An 18429-nucleotide genomic window follows, 5' to 3' on the forward strand; every position below is an offset into this window, starting at 1 on the left:
CATCTGCATCAGATGATGTTTGGCACTTCTTCTGAAGAGTTTCTGCTTGTTATTTTGATGGCTGTTTAGCGATTATGTTTTCTAGTAATGAGAGCTGCAGGGAAACAGTGCTCACAGGGCATCTACCACCTTCAGATCTTGAGGACTTGTTCTTGAAACATTTGAGGAGGTGTAGATGCAGGTATGTGTTCTGGGAATATAGGAGGGGAAGGGGGAAAGGGGAAAGTTTGGATTAAATGTGCTTGCTAGTATATTGGCTATATCTTCTAGGTCCAAGTATGGGATAAACTTTACTATTAACTCTGTGCAGTTCTGGGTATTGTTTCTGAGATTTCTAACATAAGTTAAAGAAGGGTATGCAAAACATATCCAGAGATTTCATCATATATGCTGAACATTTATATCAAAACTAAACTTTTTTTGCTTATTATACACTTTTAAAGGGTGACTTGATTTACATATTCAGAGTGATGTTTTCTGAGTAAAATTTAGCCATAAACATAACTAATCATATTATACTGCCAGACCTAAAGATTTACTACTCACTGATAGTCTCCAGAACATAAAACATAACTTCCTTCAGGTAAACGTTCTAACAAAACAGGATTCCTCCTAACTTAGAATCAAGGATTTCTCTATTATGGTTTAAAAAGTATGGTAGATAATTTAGTAGGCAGACAATAGAATGAAGGAAGTAGAACACATGCTTCTGGACAGCCCATATCTGGATTAAAGTGTTGCTATACACCCACACTGTAACTATTTATGATATATTCTAGACAAGTACTGCATATTTCAATCTAAGCAGAAGTTGCATACTCCCAAAATATATCTTGTATAATGCACCAAACCATTTTGAGAGTATTTAATAAACGTTTCACAGAATTATTCCTGGAAACTAAGGTATGCTATGTACCCATTAACAGCTATTCTACCCTTAGAAATTTCAATACAACTCAAATCTCAGTTATATTGCAGTACACTGCCTTCCACAGTATATGACATTTTGACAATGATGTATCAGTAAAACAGCAAAACTCCTGACTTTAATCTGGGAAGACAGCCTTACCATTGGCTCTGTGTTGGGCAGGACAATTAGTGCTTTGATATATAAAAGTACAAATGCATCTAAAGAAAAAACAATCCAAAATGATCGAAACATAAAACAATGAAAAGAAACCCACAGAGGTAATTTTTTGCAGGGGCAAGCCCCCCCACACACACCTCCTGTGTGTGGGACTGTGCCACCCACACCTGCTTGTTAAATATACAGCATCAATGGGACCAGACGGTGTCCCGGGCTGCGTCCTACATGAACTCCAAGAAGAGCTAAACCCAAACATAAAACTACTGTTCAATCTCAGCCTTACTACAGGATATGTACCCAAAGAGTGGCATACAGCAACAGTGGTCCCTCTCCACAAAGGTGGTGCCTCAACGGATCCTGGAAACTATCGCCCCATAAGCCTGACTAGCTTGGTCTGCAAAGTTATGGAAAGGATCATCATGGACCTCATAAATAAAGATATTGGGGACCTACAGACACTGGATCCTACCCAGTTCGGCTTTGTTAAGGGCAGATCCTGCCTCTTAAACCTGGTCGATTTCTTTGAAACAGTCACCAAGGCCATTGACGAGGGGAAGGTGGTCCACACAGCCTACCTGGACCTCGCAAAAGCCTTCGATACAATACCCCACTCGGGCATTATAGATAAGCTCACCAGCTTAAATATAAACCCCTATGTCACTAGATGGGTTGCAAACTGGCTCAAGGACAGAACCCACATGGTTAGAATTGCTGGAGCCATGTCAGACTCCAAACCAGTTACAAGTGGCATCCCACAAGGCTCAGTCCTGGGACCTCTCTTGTTTGGTATATATTTCTTGGAGGTACAGGCCAACACAGAAGGACTGTGGCTGACCAAGTTCGCAGATGACTGCAAACTAGGCACCATAATCAACTCTCCAGCCGACACAAGCATCCTCCAAAAGGGCCTCATAGAAGCAGACAACTGGTGCCAGAGCCATGGCCTCAAGCTAAACGCCAAAAAGTGTATAGTCATCCCCTATGGCAAAAACAAAGTGCCCACAAATTACCACATAGGTGGTAATCCATTAAGTACAGAAGAAGTAATTAGGGACCTGGGGACCCAAGTTGATAGCAATCTCTCATTTGAAAACCACGTGGCCAAAGTGGTTAGAAAAACATTTTATATAGCTCACCTAATCATGAAGGGATTCACATCTAGATCAGGGGAGGTCATCGTGCCTCTTTATTCATCCCTCCTTAGGCCCATAATTGAGTACAATGCCCCTTTTGGGATGTACCTTACCAGACACCTGCAGCAACTGGAAAGACCCCAAAAGTACCTCACCAAGAGGATCACAGGGCTCGAACAGATGCCATATGCTGCCCGGTTAAAGAAACTTCAGCTCTACTCAGTGGCATACTGCCTGCTCAGAGGCGATCTGTGCCTGACGTATAAAGCCATGTCCAACCTGGAATTAATGGACATGCTGCACCTCAGAAAATCCAAATCCCATCGAGCTACGCGCTCGACAGACTTGAACCTCAGCACTGAAATAAATAGGACATGCTGGAGAGACAGATTCATAACCCAGAGGCTCCCTTCACTCTGGAATAAAATCCCAGTCCAGGTTAGGCAGAGTCCCTCATTGACTCTCTTCAAGAGGAATCTTGATGAGTGGATGGGAGATCTTAGGTTTACCCCAGGTATCACTTCTGTGTCACTGTTAGACAGAGGCACAGTATACCAACCTCGAAAAAGGGCATAGCAAAATTCATTTAAAATGGGTGGCAAAAGCCAAACACACTCTAGCTAGGCTTATAAATGCCCTAGGGCAGATAGCCTATGAACCTATGAACCTATATATAAGTACTCCAAGATTATTCTACAATGCGGAAAGGGGAAATTTCCTCATTGCTGGCAAAATCTTCACTATTATGAGCATTTGATTATATGGATGGTTTCCATATATATATATATATATATATATATATATATATATATATATATATATATATATATATATATATTTATATGGGGTCTATATTATATGAGCGAAAGTTCATATGAACGAACGCTCTTATAAGCGAAAATGCCGGACATCGTAACACTTTTTCTGGGGTCACAGTACAGTGAAGATAGGAATATTTGCCCTTTCCTCACTGTAGTGTGATCTCGGAGTTGGAATATATATTTAGTGGGGCGTATGGGGGGTGCAGCCCCCCACAATATAACTTTCGATGTCTGGCATTTTCTTTTATAAGAGCGTTTGTTTATATGAACTTTTGCTCATATAATATAGATCCTATATATATATATATATATATATATATATATATATATATATATATTTATAGGTCCCCTTTCAGATGGTCGAACTTTTAAAAGCTCGACTTTCATATGGCTGAGACCATATGATTGAACTTTTAAAAGTTTGAACGGTCTGAATGCAGATCGGCATACAGGATGTAAAAGGAAGATTTCCCTTTATCACAATGTAGTGTGATCTCGGAGTTGGTATATTTAAATAGCAGGCGGTGTGGGGGGTGCAGCACTGTTCACTTTTTTTTTCACATTGTTGAACATTCAAATATTCAATCATATGGTCTCAGCCATATGAAAGTCGAACATTTGGATGTTAGATTATGTGAAGTAGACCCATATATATATAGATATATATATATATATATATATATATATATATATATATATATATACATATATATATAATTATATATATATATATAGATAGATATAGCTACACACATGCGCGCAAACACACACACACACACACACACACACACACACACACACACACACATTTTGTGTGTGTGTGTGTGTGTGTGTGTGTGTGTGTGTGTGTGTGTGTGTGTGTGTGTGTTCCAGGGACCTAAATATGGCCTGTGACTTAAATAGGACATACTCGAGGGACAGATGTATCGCTCAGTGACTGCTGCATGTCTGAAACAGGTTACCAATTCATGTGAAGCAGAGCACCTCTATGACACTATTCAAGAAGAACCTAGACAAGTGGATGGGGCACCATAAATTCTTACTGGGGATAGTGCCCAAAACTCTCCTGGACATGGGCAGTCAACACTAAATGCAATCTTGGGTATTGACTAGCATTTCCATGGTATTAGATTGGGATGAAATGGCTAGGATTAAAATAATTTCCTGGTCGATAGCCTATTAATCTCCTAGGATCCTATGATAGTGGCCATTATGTAGCACTTGTTATAGATCAGAAAATTGTTAAACACTGCCATGTCTAGTAGATGGAAAAATATTTTTTTTACCACAGCTTAGCCTTTTGTTCACACTCAAATGTTATCAACATTTGATTTTTTATTATACATCAAGGCTTTTTTTATCTATTTTATTTATTTATATTTGTTTACCAGGTAGTGCACGGATCTCAATGGATCATTTTCAGGCACAGCCCGGGTGAATAGGGTCACATACGAAATGAACAAATGTACTGGGAGCCATTTAGCTTTAGGGAGATTTAGGCAGTACTATTCATTACTGGGGGAGTCAGTAATGAACCAGCAGATTTTAATGAAGATGGTTTGTAAGGCGGTGGCATTTTTTTCTTTAAGGCCACAGCAATAATGAGTAGTCCATATTTGAGTTGAGATAAGAGTATGCTTTTGTCTATGGCAGCTTTGCCTGGCTTAGACAGAAGAGGTGATAGCTTGTTCACCCAAAACAGTAGTGTGTTGATCTTTTCATGTGTGTTTTGAATGTGTTGAATGTTAAGAGATTGGTCTAGACAAATTGTAAGGTATTTGAAGGATGTGGTAATTTCTATGGTGGTATTAACATCTTTAACATTAAGGAAGCTGGGTGCTTTGGCTATTTTTTGGTTGGGTCCAAATAGCATTGCTTTTGTTTTTGAGGGATTGTGTATATGTTTCTGGCCTATTAGCCACACTTTGAGGGTTTGGAGGTCATCTTGGAGCTTAGTTTGTATACAAATGTGGGATTTGTTTGACCTGTAGATGACCATGTCATCTGCATAAAGAATTAGAGGTATCAGAAGATGATCAGATGGGAGTTTGTTGATAAATATGGAAAAGAGCAGAGGGGTTAAAGTGGATCCCTGGGGAACTCCTTTCATAAGAGGTAGTGGTGCCTACTTTCATCTTGAATGATATATAGGTGAGGAAGCCTAAAACCAAGGTTTTGCATATTCACTAATGCTTATTTCAGTTAATTTGTCAAACAGTAAGTTATGGTCAGTCAGATCAAAGGTTTTAATGAGGTCAATAAAGATGACTCTTCTCAGGTTGCCTTTGTCCGTACTGAAGAGGATATCATCTGTGAGGGAGTAGAGAGCCTTTATGGTGCTGTATCCAGACCATAATCCATGTTGTTTCCTGGATAGAAGATGGTATTGATGTAAGTAAGCAGCTATGTGGTTGTTGATATTTTTTTCTCATATTTTACCTAATATGGGAAGTACTGAGATATGACAAAATTATGAAGCATTAGTTGGCTTGGGTAGTTTTGGAATAGGAGTGACTGACTATTGCCGTTTTCCATATCTGAGGCATATTCTTATTAGTTAAGCACTGGTTGTATATGTGAGAAAGAGGGTGAGAGTTGAAGTCTTTACAAAGGTGAATGAACCAAGGTACTGGGTTATCTGAGCCTGGGAGAGTATCTGTTTGTATTTGGTCCAATTCTGTTTCAGTTTCTTTGATTCAAATATTTTGAAGTGGAAACTGTGGAATGTAAAGGGGGGTGAGGGTGACTGTGGGGATGGTAGTTTGTGTTATTGATCTGTGGCAGGTTGCTGAATTCATTGAGGTAATCAGTGCATGAGAATTTGTACGTGGTGCTGTTAGATGGGTTCAGGGTAGTACAGTTGTGTTGCATTTTTCGACCAGTCAGCAGATTGATTTCTCTACAGAATCTTTTAGGTTTGGCTAAAAGTGAGAGTTGTTTGTTTTGGTAGTGGTTGTTTTTGTGTCCGCAGATGGATTGCTCAGCTAGGTGGCATAGTGAGGTACGTGTGGCTCAGGAATCTGTGGAGGAGTTGCATTTCTAATTGTGCCATGGTTCAACCATTAGTTGTAATCATGTAATCTGAGGAGGTGTTTGAGTTTCTTAGATACTCAGTAATGTTTATGAGGTCATTATAGCCTTTGTGCTAAGGGAAGGAATTTGTTTTTCAAGTGCAGTAGGGTATTGGTAAGATTATTAACTGCTTCACTGGGGTCTTTTACAGCAAGCAAGACCAATCAAGGTTGACAAGGTAGTTTTTAAGGGTTCCTATCACGTCATCGAACTTTTACAAGTTCGAACCACATATGGCCGAGACCATATGTTCGAATTTGTAAAAGTTTGAGCATGTGAATAGAAATCTCCATAGGCGAAGGTTTCTATTCACTTCAATGTGGTATGATCTCAGAGTTGGTATATTTAAGTAGCGGGGTGTGTGGGGGTGCAGGTGGGCCTGCCCTCTTGCTTACAACAGTTTATTTTGTTGTCCGTTGTGTTTTTTCTTTAGGTAGTCAAAGTTATGTAACTTCGAACATAATGGTTCAACCATTAGGTGTTCAAAGTTACATAACTTCGACTAGTTGTATAGACCCAGTTTTTAAGATTAGTCATATTCTGAATGGTTTTGGGTCTGACCGCAGTGAAGCAGCTAACAATCTTACCAATAAGTTTAAGTTTATATTTTAATATTAGATTATGTACTGAGAAAGTTACAGGACAGTGATCACTGAAGGAGGGTGCATGTATGGTGAGGTTAGATATCACTGTAGGATTTTTAGTTATTACAAGATCTAGTGAGTTGTTACTACTGGATAGAAGGTTTAGCCTAGCGGCTTCAGATTTGATTTGGGTAAGACTTAAGTTGGCCAGGAGTTCTGACATATAAATGTCTTTCGGTCCTAAATAATTAAGGTTGAGGTCTCCAAGAATGATTAAGTTGCTATTTTTGGGAGTCTTGGCATAATTTTGTTGGATGAAGGTATTAAACATTGGCGGTGAGGCTGGTGGAGATAGGTATGCACTGGCTATAACAAGGGGTTTTTGGTTGCTTGTTGGAAATTCTAAAAGGATCCAATTGGGGTCTGATTCTGAGCTGCTGTTAGTTTGTGCATTGATTATGGGGTTAAGCTTGTCTCTCAAGAGAAATAAATGCTCCTCCCCCAGTTTTTTACCTGGTCTACAATGTTTCAAAATGTTATCATATGTATGGGGGAATAAAGCAAATCTGGTGCTTTAGAACACTTATTTTTCTTTTTTTGTGGACATTTTCTAGGCAGAAGTAGTCCTCTTTCTCTTTAATAAGCACTATGTATACCCACTGTCAAAAATAAATGTCTGATGTGGCATAGTGTTCTCCAGCAGTGTAATCAGGCTTGCCTCCCCCCAACACATACATACATACACATACACACACTCTCACACACACACACTCTCACACACACACACCCTCTCACACACACGCACACACACACGCACACACGCACACAAACGCGCGCACACACACACACACATACACTCTCTCACACACACACACACACACACACACACACACACACACACACACACACGTGCGTAAGAACATTTTAGATTTTGGATTTGTATGCGAACAAAGGCCCTGTTGTTTAATAACAATAAATCACAGAAGATTACCAGCAACTGTCTGTCCCTTCGGAGAGAATGTGGTTGTCTAAGCAACAATAGGGTGTGCCTACCACAGTGCTATTTAACTGTGTAATCAAGGCAGTATTCTCCATTTCCACAAACATACTTTGAGTTTTAAAGAGAATACAAGTCATGTGGTTTAGTAAAGAAAATCACAGTAGATGACTGACAACTGTCTGAACTTATGGTTAGAATGGCAGTCTAAGTAACAGCAGTGTATAGCTGTCACTTCATACCTCTCAACCTCTAAGACTGAAAAATCTGGACAAAGCCATATATAATGAGGGGACAAAGACCCAAAACTAGGGATAATTTTTAAATGTTGCTCTTACAAACATAGAAACTTGATAGAATAACATATTTTTGCATTAGCATACATTTTCTGAAGAATGTGACGTCTGACTTAAATCCTCAATAAATTGCTAGTGATTTGGCAGGAAACCAAAATTGTATGAGGAGCAGACCAAAAATACGAGACAAAATTTTGGACATTCTGTGAAAATCTGTACAGTTGAGAGGTATGCGTCACAGTGTTCTCTGGCAGGATAATTAGACTAGCTTTTTCCCTAGCTGGAACTGAAAGTAGGTAGGTAATTTGGTAGAGTAAGCCTAGTTTTTGTTATATTCTTTTAGATGTGTGAACCAAACATGCTTTTATAAGGTCAACACAAAATTTAAATATCAGAATTGAAATGCATACATTTATGTTCTTGGATCTATGGCATAACATCATCTGCAAAGGTGAGCCCTTCACAACCAATCAGGTACATCTCATTATAAGCATTCTCTAGTAAATCTCTTTTGTAAAGGCTAAATCATTACATACAGGAACCATGTATAAAACACATATGAAAACTGTTATACAACACTCTTAGAGACATAACTCAATCAAACATATCTCTTTACATACAGTGCATTTATCTTTCAATGTGTTGGCTGTGAATTCAATCTTTTGAGACAGCACAAAAAACATGCAACAAGTTGCACATGTGATCAAATGTTAGGTAACCCTTGCTATGCCTTCAAAAGTACAGCAATCTAATATCAAAGAAACAGATGTTTCATTTCTAAGCTGCTGAGAACATTTTGCTTTTTTATTTGTTTTAAAATGAGACTGCTGTCACAAAACATCTTCTTGAATATCTTAAAACACACTATAGTTTGATATCGAAATCTGTTAAGTTTAGCTTTGTATAGTATAATATTCACACACAGGGTCAATGCAACTTCTTCAGACCTGTCTTGTAACTTATTAACAAACAAGGAGAATGTCAGTAGTCTGAGAACAGAACCCTGTTTAATCATCATTAAGAATGAAATGAGGCAGGCAACCGCCTCATTTACTTGAAGGCGTTCTCCTGAAATATAATTCTGGAAAGGAAGAGCATTGTCATACAACCATTCTCACTTCATGAACATATGTCCACAAACAGGTATCACACATTGCAAAACTTAACTCACCATCTGGTAATATCTCCAAGATGAAACGTACTGAGCAAATATTGCAGCTTACACCACTTTCCATATTATTCCTAACTTACCTCTACTGTTCTTGAACGCAACAAACTAGTAAGCAAGTTTCCTCTTTTGGCCAACAGTTTTCCAAGAATATCTCCATGTACTTCAGCAGCACCTAAAACTCCATACAAAATCCATCTGCCATCCATTCCAAGACAGCAAACATTCTTCTCCCAAAAGGTTCCTCCAACACAGTCCAGTATGACATCTACTCCAATACCTAAAACACACAAGTACTCAGTTAAAAACATGATCATACAGTTCTGGTTACAGAAGCTAGTCAATTTAATAATATGAAGAGGTCAGTTTCATGCTAGTAACTTCCATTTTATGAATACCTGACTTATTTTCCTTATTCATCAAATCAAGTCACACCTAGGATTTAACTCTCATGTTGTGTGCCTCTTGTTGTCAGTCAGATTTAAATAAAAAAATCATTCTGATTAAAAACACAATTTTAAGAATCACTTATATATGTTGTACAGGTAGTTGGACTTACCTGAGGCCCTTTCTTCAGCATCACCCACATGCATAGTAAAAAGTTACAAAATTAAATGGCATGCAGTAAAATAACCAATCATTAAGCAGCTTGTGCCACGCATGCATATTCTGAGTAATTAAATTGTACAAAATGCTTAATGCCTGTAATAATAGAAGTCTGTTGTCATTCATACACACTGATGAAAAAGAAATTTAGGTTTTCAGCTACGAGGCCTTATGGAACCATAAGGATGTAATTGTACACATGCAACAGCAACACATTTTTATTAATAAATAATTGTAAACCTAACTCTTAGTAAATATATCTGCATGTATGCATGCTTATATGTTCATGAGTGCAGTGGGGTCTAAAGATTCTAATAGATCTCCACAGAACAGTCAGAATTTAACTGTGATTAATTCAAGGACTGTGGTATCCGAATATTCTGAAGATTAACTCCTGGATAAGTGTATAAAAGTAGCTGGGGTATAGGGGAATGCAGCCCCCTCCATTCACTGTGTGGGGAGATTTCATTTTAAATGGTGAGTTGGAGAACTTGCTGTTTTTTTTTCTGGAACCACAGTTAAATTTTGGAAGTATTAAGACTTACAGTATTGGGGACAGGGAACATTAGAGTACTGAAACATGTATGTGATAACATGGTTATCATGCACAGTAAGGCAGGGTTGATTAAGTTTTCTTACAAAAAAAACTGAGTTGAACTACTTGATTACTGAAAACTGCAATAGCATATATGATTTTTGCAACAGCATCAGTAATTTATTAAGTACACATTTGTCACTGAATTTCTCTATATTGTTTTCTACTCATATGCTTCATATACATTTCATGATAAAACTGTGAGCCACAGCTCTCAAAAACTGTAACAACTTGTAAGATTCTAGATTATGTATATCACAATGAAGTCTGCTTTAGGAACATAGTTAATTAAGGTGCTTGAAAGATGGTGCACTTTCACACATTTTTTTATACTTCATTTTGCTCCTGCCAAATCAAGGAAAACAAATCACTTCTTCTCTGTGGCATTTTAAAACCTTGGCAGTTCTTCAGAAGTTACAACTCATTCCAAAATATAAGTTTTTGGGAGATTCTTTTTCCATACTTCAGCAGTTTACTAAGGAGGTGATTGTTTTCTAAAAAAAAGTGAAGCTATGTCCTAGCCCACAGGAAAAAAATCCAGAAAAATCATGTTGACTTATATTTACAATATAAACGCAGAGATAAACATGTTACAAGAAACACACAAGTCATAAAAAACATGAAAGCTTTGTAAAGTGGTAAGGAGTGCGAAACAAAAGGGGTCATAATATTAATTAAAAAGGATGCAGGAACTAATAAAGACTGGGGAACAAATGAAGGACAGGCAGGGATGATTTGAGGGGTTGTTGGCAGGTTATAAGAACTATGGTGGGTGTACTACATATTCTACTTTAAGCAGTGATACCAGATGTAAGACATTCCAAAGATATATATCTGGAGTGTTTCTCCGCAGGCCTCTGCTAAAAATGGGATCTGTCCCAGCTGGACTTTCCCAGTAAACAAATGTTAACTAAGTAAAAATAAATAAATATAAAGATTATTATGGGAGAAGTTATAGCCTTTCATCAAGGATATATGGTAGTAGGAGGAGACTGAAACACTATATGAAATAAGAAGGTGTTTCTGGAGGACTAAGATACCACAAAATACCAGTTAAGGACAGACACTTAGAGAAATATATGCATGCATTTCGGCTTATGGATGTAATGAAGATAAGACAGAATCAAGTGGAATATATACATTTTTTTAGTAAAATATGATATGGGGCAAGATCAGATAGGTGTTACATACTGAACACATCCAGTGATAATGTTAGACCATGCAGCTATACAAATTAAGTTTTATAAACAAGTAAAAGTCTATTGAGATAAAAACAGTCATTCTGCACATTTCTACTGAAAAGGCAGCCATTTAATGATTGAGTAGATCAAACATTAACTAAAATGTTAATCTATGCAATAAAGAGCTTGTAAAGAATTGGAATAATTGTAAACTAAAGACCAGAAATGTACTCAAAATGAAAGCAAATGAGATATGAATTAATAGTCATATCTAGATGGTTTTAAAAGTAAACAGATTTACAGAAGAGAAAAAGAATAAGTAGAACACAACAGGCTAAAGAGCAGTTGAAAGAAGCTGGAATGCCTCTGTAAGAGTACTTGAATATATGAATAAACATAGAGCAATGGTTTTACAACAACTATATTTTGACAACAACCATACAGCAACCAAATTGTTGGTTTGATGTCTGAGGCAACTAAAATCAGGAATTATGAGGATAATAGGGAAGACGTGGACCTATAAAAGTCATGAATATAATTGTAATTTATTACAGTACATTTTATAGACAAGATGTTGAGACTGAGAGCAGCACACAGGAAATGGTAATATATCTGAGACATTTACAACTCCTTCAGCTGACAGAAGTAGAGAGAGGAATAATACCATAAAAACAAAGGAAACTAAATTTAAAGAAGCTATGAGAAACCAGGATACCCCAGAAGTGATGGAATTCCAGTATAAGTGGGAAAAAAAGAAGCATGAGATAAAGTCTGGCTAGTAGATTTTAACAATATGTTTCCTGGTTGGGATGGGCCGTGAAATATCCTCTTGATCTATGGTCATATAGACCCATTTCAATTCTGAATCATGACTAAAAAGTGTTTATAATGAAGACGTCTGGCATGGCAGGAACAGAAAGTGAGTAGGAGGTGTATTGGAACTCCAAACCATTCAACCAAGAAAAAGACAAAAAGTCTGGTGTTAAATAAATTAAAGAACTTATCCAGAGGAGTGTTAATTTATGTCTGTGAGGCAGTCCAGAATTTCTGAAAGCATCGTAGGTGAACCTGCATAAACATCAGTTTCAATAGCAAAGCAGCCAACTGCAGCAGTAGGATCAGGGAAAAGGTGTGAAGGAATAGCCAAAGAAGGATCCTTAACAGGTACTACTACCACCATGCAGGAAAAAATGGATAACATTTACATGGAACTATTCAGGTTGAGTAGAAACTAAAGAGAGTACATGTGTGTAAATGATAAAAACTACAAGACAAGGGGCAACTGTTTTTATCCACTAAAACACTTCTGGGCTACTCAAGGTAGCAGAAAGACTTTTAAAACAAAACATTACACAGCAGGAAGTGAAATATGAAGAACTACGTATTAAAATGGTTGAACTGTAAGACTGTGCCCACAGAGAATACATTTGCTTTTCAGAGACACCAGAAATAACAGAAGAAAAGGATCACCTAAGCTTCATAAGGAAATGTAACAGTAAATGGTCGGACATTCCCATAGGAGAAATACAACTAGAACTGGCATATAATGTGAACATACCTTGCAGCAAGAAGGATACAATGGCTGTGGCTCGTAGTGATGAAGTTCTAGACACACAAAAGTAAGAAGTGTTACTGAGACTATGGTGAAAGGGGATGACATTAAAAATAGGATCACCCAGTATATTTGTTGATAATGACTTCTCATTTAACAACCTGAACCCAACAGAATGCATACATTTCAGCAATCAGAACAGCCATAGAAATGAAGCTGAATTCACACCTCTGTACCCAGCAGCAGTCGCTAAAACTTATCTGGATCCAGTAACAGAAAATCTGAGAAAGAGAAAGGAAAAAAATAAGACAGGAAGATGACAAGGAACAGAGGAATAAGCAGAACAGTAATGACATGGAAGAGAGAAGGAAGAGAAATTATTCCCATTGAAACCATTTTCTATGTTTCAAATGAAAGTGGGGGAGAAAAACATTGTGGTTAAAGACTTTTCAAAAAAAATCATGGAAATGACAAATATTTCACACAGAGTGGAGGTCATTAGAGACTAGGAGTAGGGAAATTCGCCTAGAGACTGGAAAAGGTATAAATACTGTAAGAGAAAATAAGAGAGACTAGATGAAGGAAATAAGAATAGCAATTGGGACATGTATCCTTGGACTAAAAACTGAAATAGATTAAAAGGGGATTCTGGTTTGATATTGGCCTTTCTTATGTATGTTTTCATTATAAAATGTTGTATTGGAGAACAATTATTCAAAAAAGGTAGTATGAGAAGGAAAGAGCAAAATACACAGGGAAACTCAAACCAAAAGGCAAGTACCATTAAAGTTATCTTAGAATGAATGCAGGCAGGAACCACAGAAATTTGAAAGTCTCTCAAGAATGATTAATAAATAAAAAAAAAGTGTTTATGACAATTTTGGCAAAAAGAATGGCAAGAATATTGTTGAGAATTAAGACCTGGATCAGTGTGCGTTTATAGAAGATAGAAAACCATTTGGCAATATTAGCAGAAACTTTATGATTCAAAAGAATGCAATGAACAATAATAATAATAATATATACAAGTTAAAAGGTTTGGATGCTGAAAAAATGTTTGACAGTGTGAGTTGGGAATTTATGAAGAGATTTCTTAAGCAATTTGGGTTTCCACATTTACAGAGGATCTCAGGTTAGTGTGTAGTGTGTGATGAGATGTCTAATGCATTTAGACTTAGAAGAGGAACTAAATAGGGGTGTCCACTTTCATCATTACACTTTGTTTTATATTTGATCCATTAGTGAGGGATGTAAGATAATCAATCACAATAGGAGAAAAATGCAGAAATACTAATGAGAAAATATCCCTTTTTATGGACAACATAACATATGTTACCAATATGGAACATGATGTAAAATTATATTTAATAAACTAAAATTATAGTTGTTAAATTTTAACAGTAAAGCAGGATATAAAGTAAATGGAACAACAGCATAGGCTGTAGTAATGACTTATGCCCTGACACATGACTTGCCACACAGCTTTCCCTTTTTGTAGAGTTATGACAAGATGAGATACTTTAGAATTTGGTTGAAATGGGATGTTGAGCAGAGAACTATACAAATCTGGAAAGATAACACCATTGGAAATTGTTATTTATGGACAATGACAATAAGATTCAAGTGATTAAAATGTATTTCAGGCTTAACAAATGTAAAATAAATAAATAATAATAAATAAACTGTATCAACCAAGACATCACATATGGAAAAATATGAAAAAGGAAATTAAGGAGTTTCTTTGGGATAATGGAAGAGAAAAAGTGCTATGTGAGAAACTAATGCTGACAAAGAAATTGGGTGGTTTGAGACTTCCCTATCTGGAGGCATACTATAAGGCTACACAACTTAGTTTAGTATATTTGATTAAGAACACAGAACATATGCCCAAATGGAAGCATGAAATAGGCATAGTGCCCAGCGTGGTAACAACAGGATCAAATATGGGCATATCTAGGAAAAGAACATAAACAGCATTACGTACAGTGTTATATACATAACCATATTAAGCAAATATTTATATCAAAGGAAGTTACAGATTAAAAAAAAATAGAATACCACCAATAAGTTATACTGTATATGATAATAAGAAAGACACATAAGAAAATGTAATGAGCACTGAAATGTTAAGAGCAGACGATAAAGGGGTTCAGGTAATAAAATGAGATTAAGCTAGACAAATGCTGAGTAATTAAACTCAGATCACACTGAATATACTTGCTAATATTAGAGTTCAAGGATGATATGAAGAGGTAGGACAGTCATTTTATTAAACCTCAAAAAGCAAATTTTATAATTCGAGGCCAGAACAGAAATGACAGACCAGAAAAAAGTAATAAGTAGAGGACATGACGCAATATTGGATTTTTATTTATTTATTTATTTATTTAACATTTGTTAACCGGGAAAGTTTGAAAAGACAGTAGGTATCATAGGACCATAGGAAGTTACTAGGCTATTGGCCCTGAGGCCCTTATAAGCCTAGCCAAGAATTTAGCCCATGTTTAGACAAGTCATCACCCAATGCCCCTGTCCAGAAGGGACATGGGTGGAATCCCAGGGATGTATTTTCTGTTTCCCATCCAGTTATCCAGGTTGTGCTTAAAAAGGAGTAAAGAGGTACTCTGCTTGACTTGGAGAGGGAGTCTGTTTCACAGATGGGAAAGTCTCTGGGACACAAATCTGTTCTGCTAACAAGTCCTATTAATGTCACAGACCAGGTTGAGGTTGTGTGTGCAGGTTACTTGAGTTGAGCTTGACTTGCAGATATGCAGCAGTCCCATCAAGATAGGGTCCAAAATCACCTTGTATGCCAGACAGAGGTTACCTCTGAGGAGTCTGTATGAAACTGAGTAGAGAGATAGGGTCTAGATTTTTTGAGGTCCTGGATTCTCCTGGTGAGGAACCTCTGTGGTCTCCCCAGATGCTGCATGTGCTTTGCGAGGTACATGCTGAATGGGGCATTGTACTCAATAATGGGCCTTATAAGGGAAGAATACAGGGGTGTTATGACCTCCTTGTTCCTGGATGAGATACCCTTACTTATAAGGGAAGCAACATGGTGGTCAAAAGTCAGGTTGCTATCATCCTGGGCGCCCAAGTCCCTCAAGACTGGTTGTGTGCTTAGACATTGTTATTAATGTAATAATTTGAGGTGATGTCAATCTCCCCAAAGGGGATGATGATGCATTTTTTGGTATTCAGCTTAGGCCATGTTTCTGGCACCAGTCATTTGTTTGGGTGAGACCCTCTTGGAGGATGTCCACATCACTAGGGGAACTGATGAGAGTGCCCAACTTGCAGTCATCTGCAGACTTGGTCACCCATAACCCACTGGTTTTGGCCTTCACCTCAGAAAAGTATATCCCAAATAACAGAGGCTCCAAGACCAAACCCCGGGGTACGCCGCTCACTACGGGGTCTACTGCTTGAGGTGGCATCCTCTATTTTGACTAGGTGGGTTCTATCAGTCAGCCAGTTAGCTACACATCTGCTAACATACGGACAGTTGAGAGAGTTTATCTATTACACCCCAGTGGGGAATAGTGTCGAAGGCTTTGGCCAGGTCAAGGTAGGCAGTGTGACCAGAAAAACGAGACAAGTAATACACAAACCTCTATATACAAAATGCAGTGCTGGCAATGGAATAAAGAAAGAGCCATATATTATATTAAGCACTTTTCATTTACTACAATAGTAAACTTCATCAGATGAAATAAGTAAAATACAATTCAATTGCTTTTATAGTTCAAAAATTGGCGCCCTTTTTCTACTACAGGAAATGACACCATGAACCTTAAATATTATGCTATTCCACCCATTATGTAAACCATCATTATTCAAATAAATAAGTATATTACTAAATATGCTAAATACATAAAATGCATACATAATATGCAGCTGTATTAGTTGAGAACTTACTACCTATAAAATTATATGCATATACATCTACGTAAATGAATGAAAATGCTTAAACATTTATTAAAATAGAAAACCTCTTACAAGCAACTCTTACCTACTTAAAGCTTTTAATTTTAGAATACTATTAATACTGCAAAGATCATTGAGTCCAGGCCGTGCATAAGAATAAAGTATGAGCTGCCATATCAACTCTGCCTTTTCCAATTGTAATTCCGGGGGACCACCTCTGTCATTACCAAGCACTTGCTGCAATATTCCAAACCTAAAATGATGATCATGATGCTCATGCACATGCTTTGCTAGTGCATTATTTAACTGATCTTTTTGTACTGCATAACTGTGCTCATAAATTATTTCCGTTAGGGCCCTGGTAGTTTTTCCTATATTTATTTAACATTTGTTAACCGGGAATGTCCATCTTGGAACAAAGCCAATTTTCAGCATAGGCCCAGGGAGAAATGCTCCAGATGCATGTCTTTGTAACGTGGGAGGAAACCAGAGCTCCTGGAGGAAACCCACACGAACACAGGGAGGACATGCAGACTCCACACAGAAGGCACCCCAGCTGAGAATCGAACCAGAGAACCTCTTGCTGTGAGGCGACAATGCTACCGCTGAACCACTGTGCTGTCCTATAGATATATAAAATGCTGGGCAGAGTTGACAGACTGCCAGATATATTACCCCCTTAGAATTACAGTTAAATTTACCTTTAATACTGTATTCTATGCCCGTTATCTGTATGCATTGGACTTGATGAATATATTTGCAATAATTGCACATTCCACAGCTATTCATAGTACCAACTAACTTATTGGCAACATAATTTTTTTTACCATTTTCCAATAAATTGTTAAAATTACTTGCTCTCCTTGCTACCATTTTAAAACTTTAACAAATTTTGCTCTAATATTCAAGTCCTCATCTATAAGCATCCAGTTTTTCATCATAATAGCTTTTATTTCATAGAAATGTGTATTAAACGTTGGTATAAAAAGTGTGGCATTATCCAAATTTTTTTCACTTGAGCCTAAGGGTATCATGTTGTTACTATATGCTAAAATAGGTGCAAAGTGACCATTAAATCTTTTTTTTCTTACTTCATCATACAATTCATAAAGAATATGACTGGGATAGCCCCTCTTTTTAAACATATTGATCAAATTATTGCACTCTATTTCAAAGTCAGTGTCCAGGCTGACCATCTTAGCCACCCGGACAAACTGCCCCTTAACTACTGATTTTTTATTAAGTGACAGGTATGCACTAGAAAAATGTAAAAATTTGTTTGAGTAGGTGAGTTTTCGATATATATTTGCTTTAAATCTTTTGTTGTCCCTATCCTTACTCAAAGTGGCATCCAAAAAATTAATCTCATTTTTATCCACTTGTGTAAATGTCAAATACGAAGTGGTC

General features: G+C 37.2%; 1 protein-coding gene across 1 annotated transcript in view; it reads right to left on the reverse strand.

Annotated features, from left to right (window-relative positions):
* The window catches only part of TP53I3 (tumor protein p53 inducible protein 3), a 196837-nt gene that overhangs the window by 38847 nt on the left and 139561 nt on the right, over nucleotides 1–18429 (reverse strand). Inside the window, exon 4 of the mRNA XM_044062759.1 lies at nucleotides 9242–9438. Within this exon, the coding sequence (XP_043918694.1) occupies nucleotides 9242–9438 (197 nt within the window). The remainder of the gene's footprint in view (nucleotides 1–9241; nucleotides 9439–18429) is intronic.

Source organism: Protopterus annectens, chromosome 2.part1 (genome assembly GCF_019279795.1).
Source record: "Protopterus annectens isolate FY-2018-M chromosome 2.part1, PAN1.0, whole genome shotgun sequence".
Taxonomy (NCBI): domain Eukaryota; kingdom Metazoa; phylum Chordata; order Ceratodontiformes; family Protopteridae; genus Protopterus; species Protopterus annectens.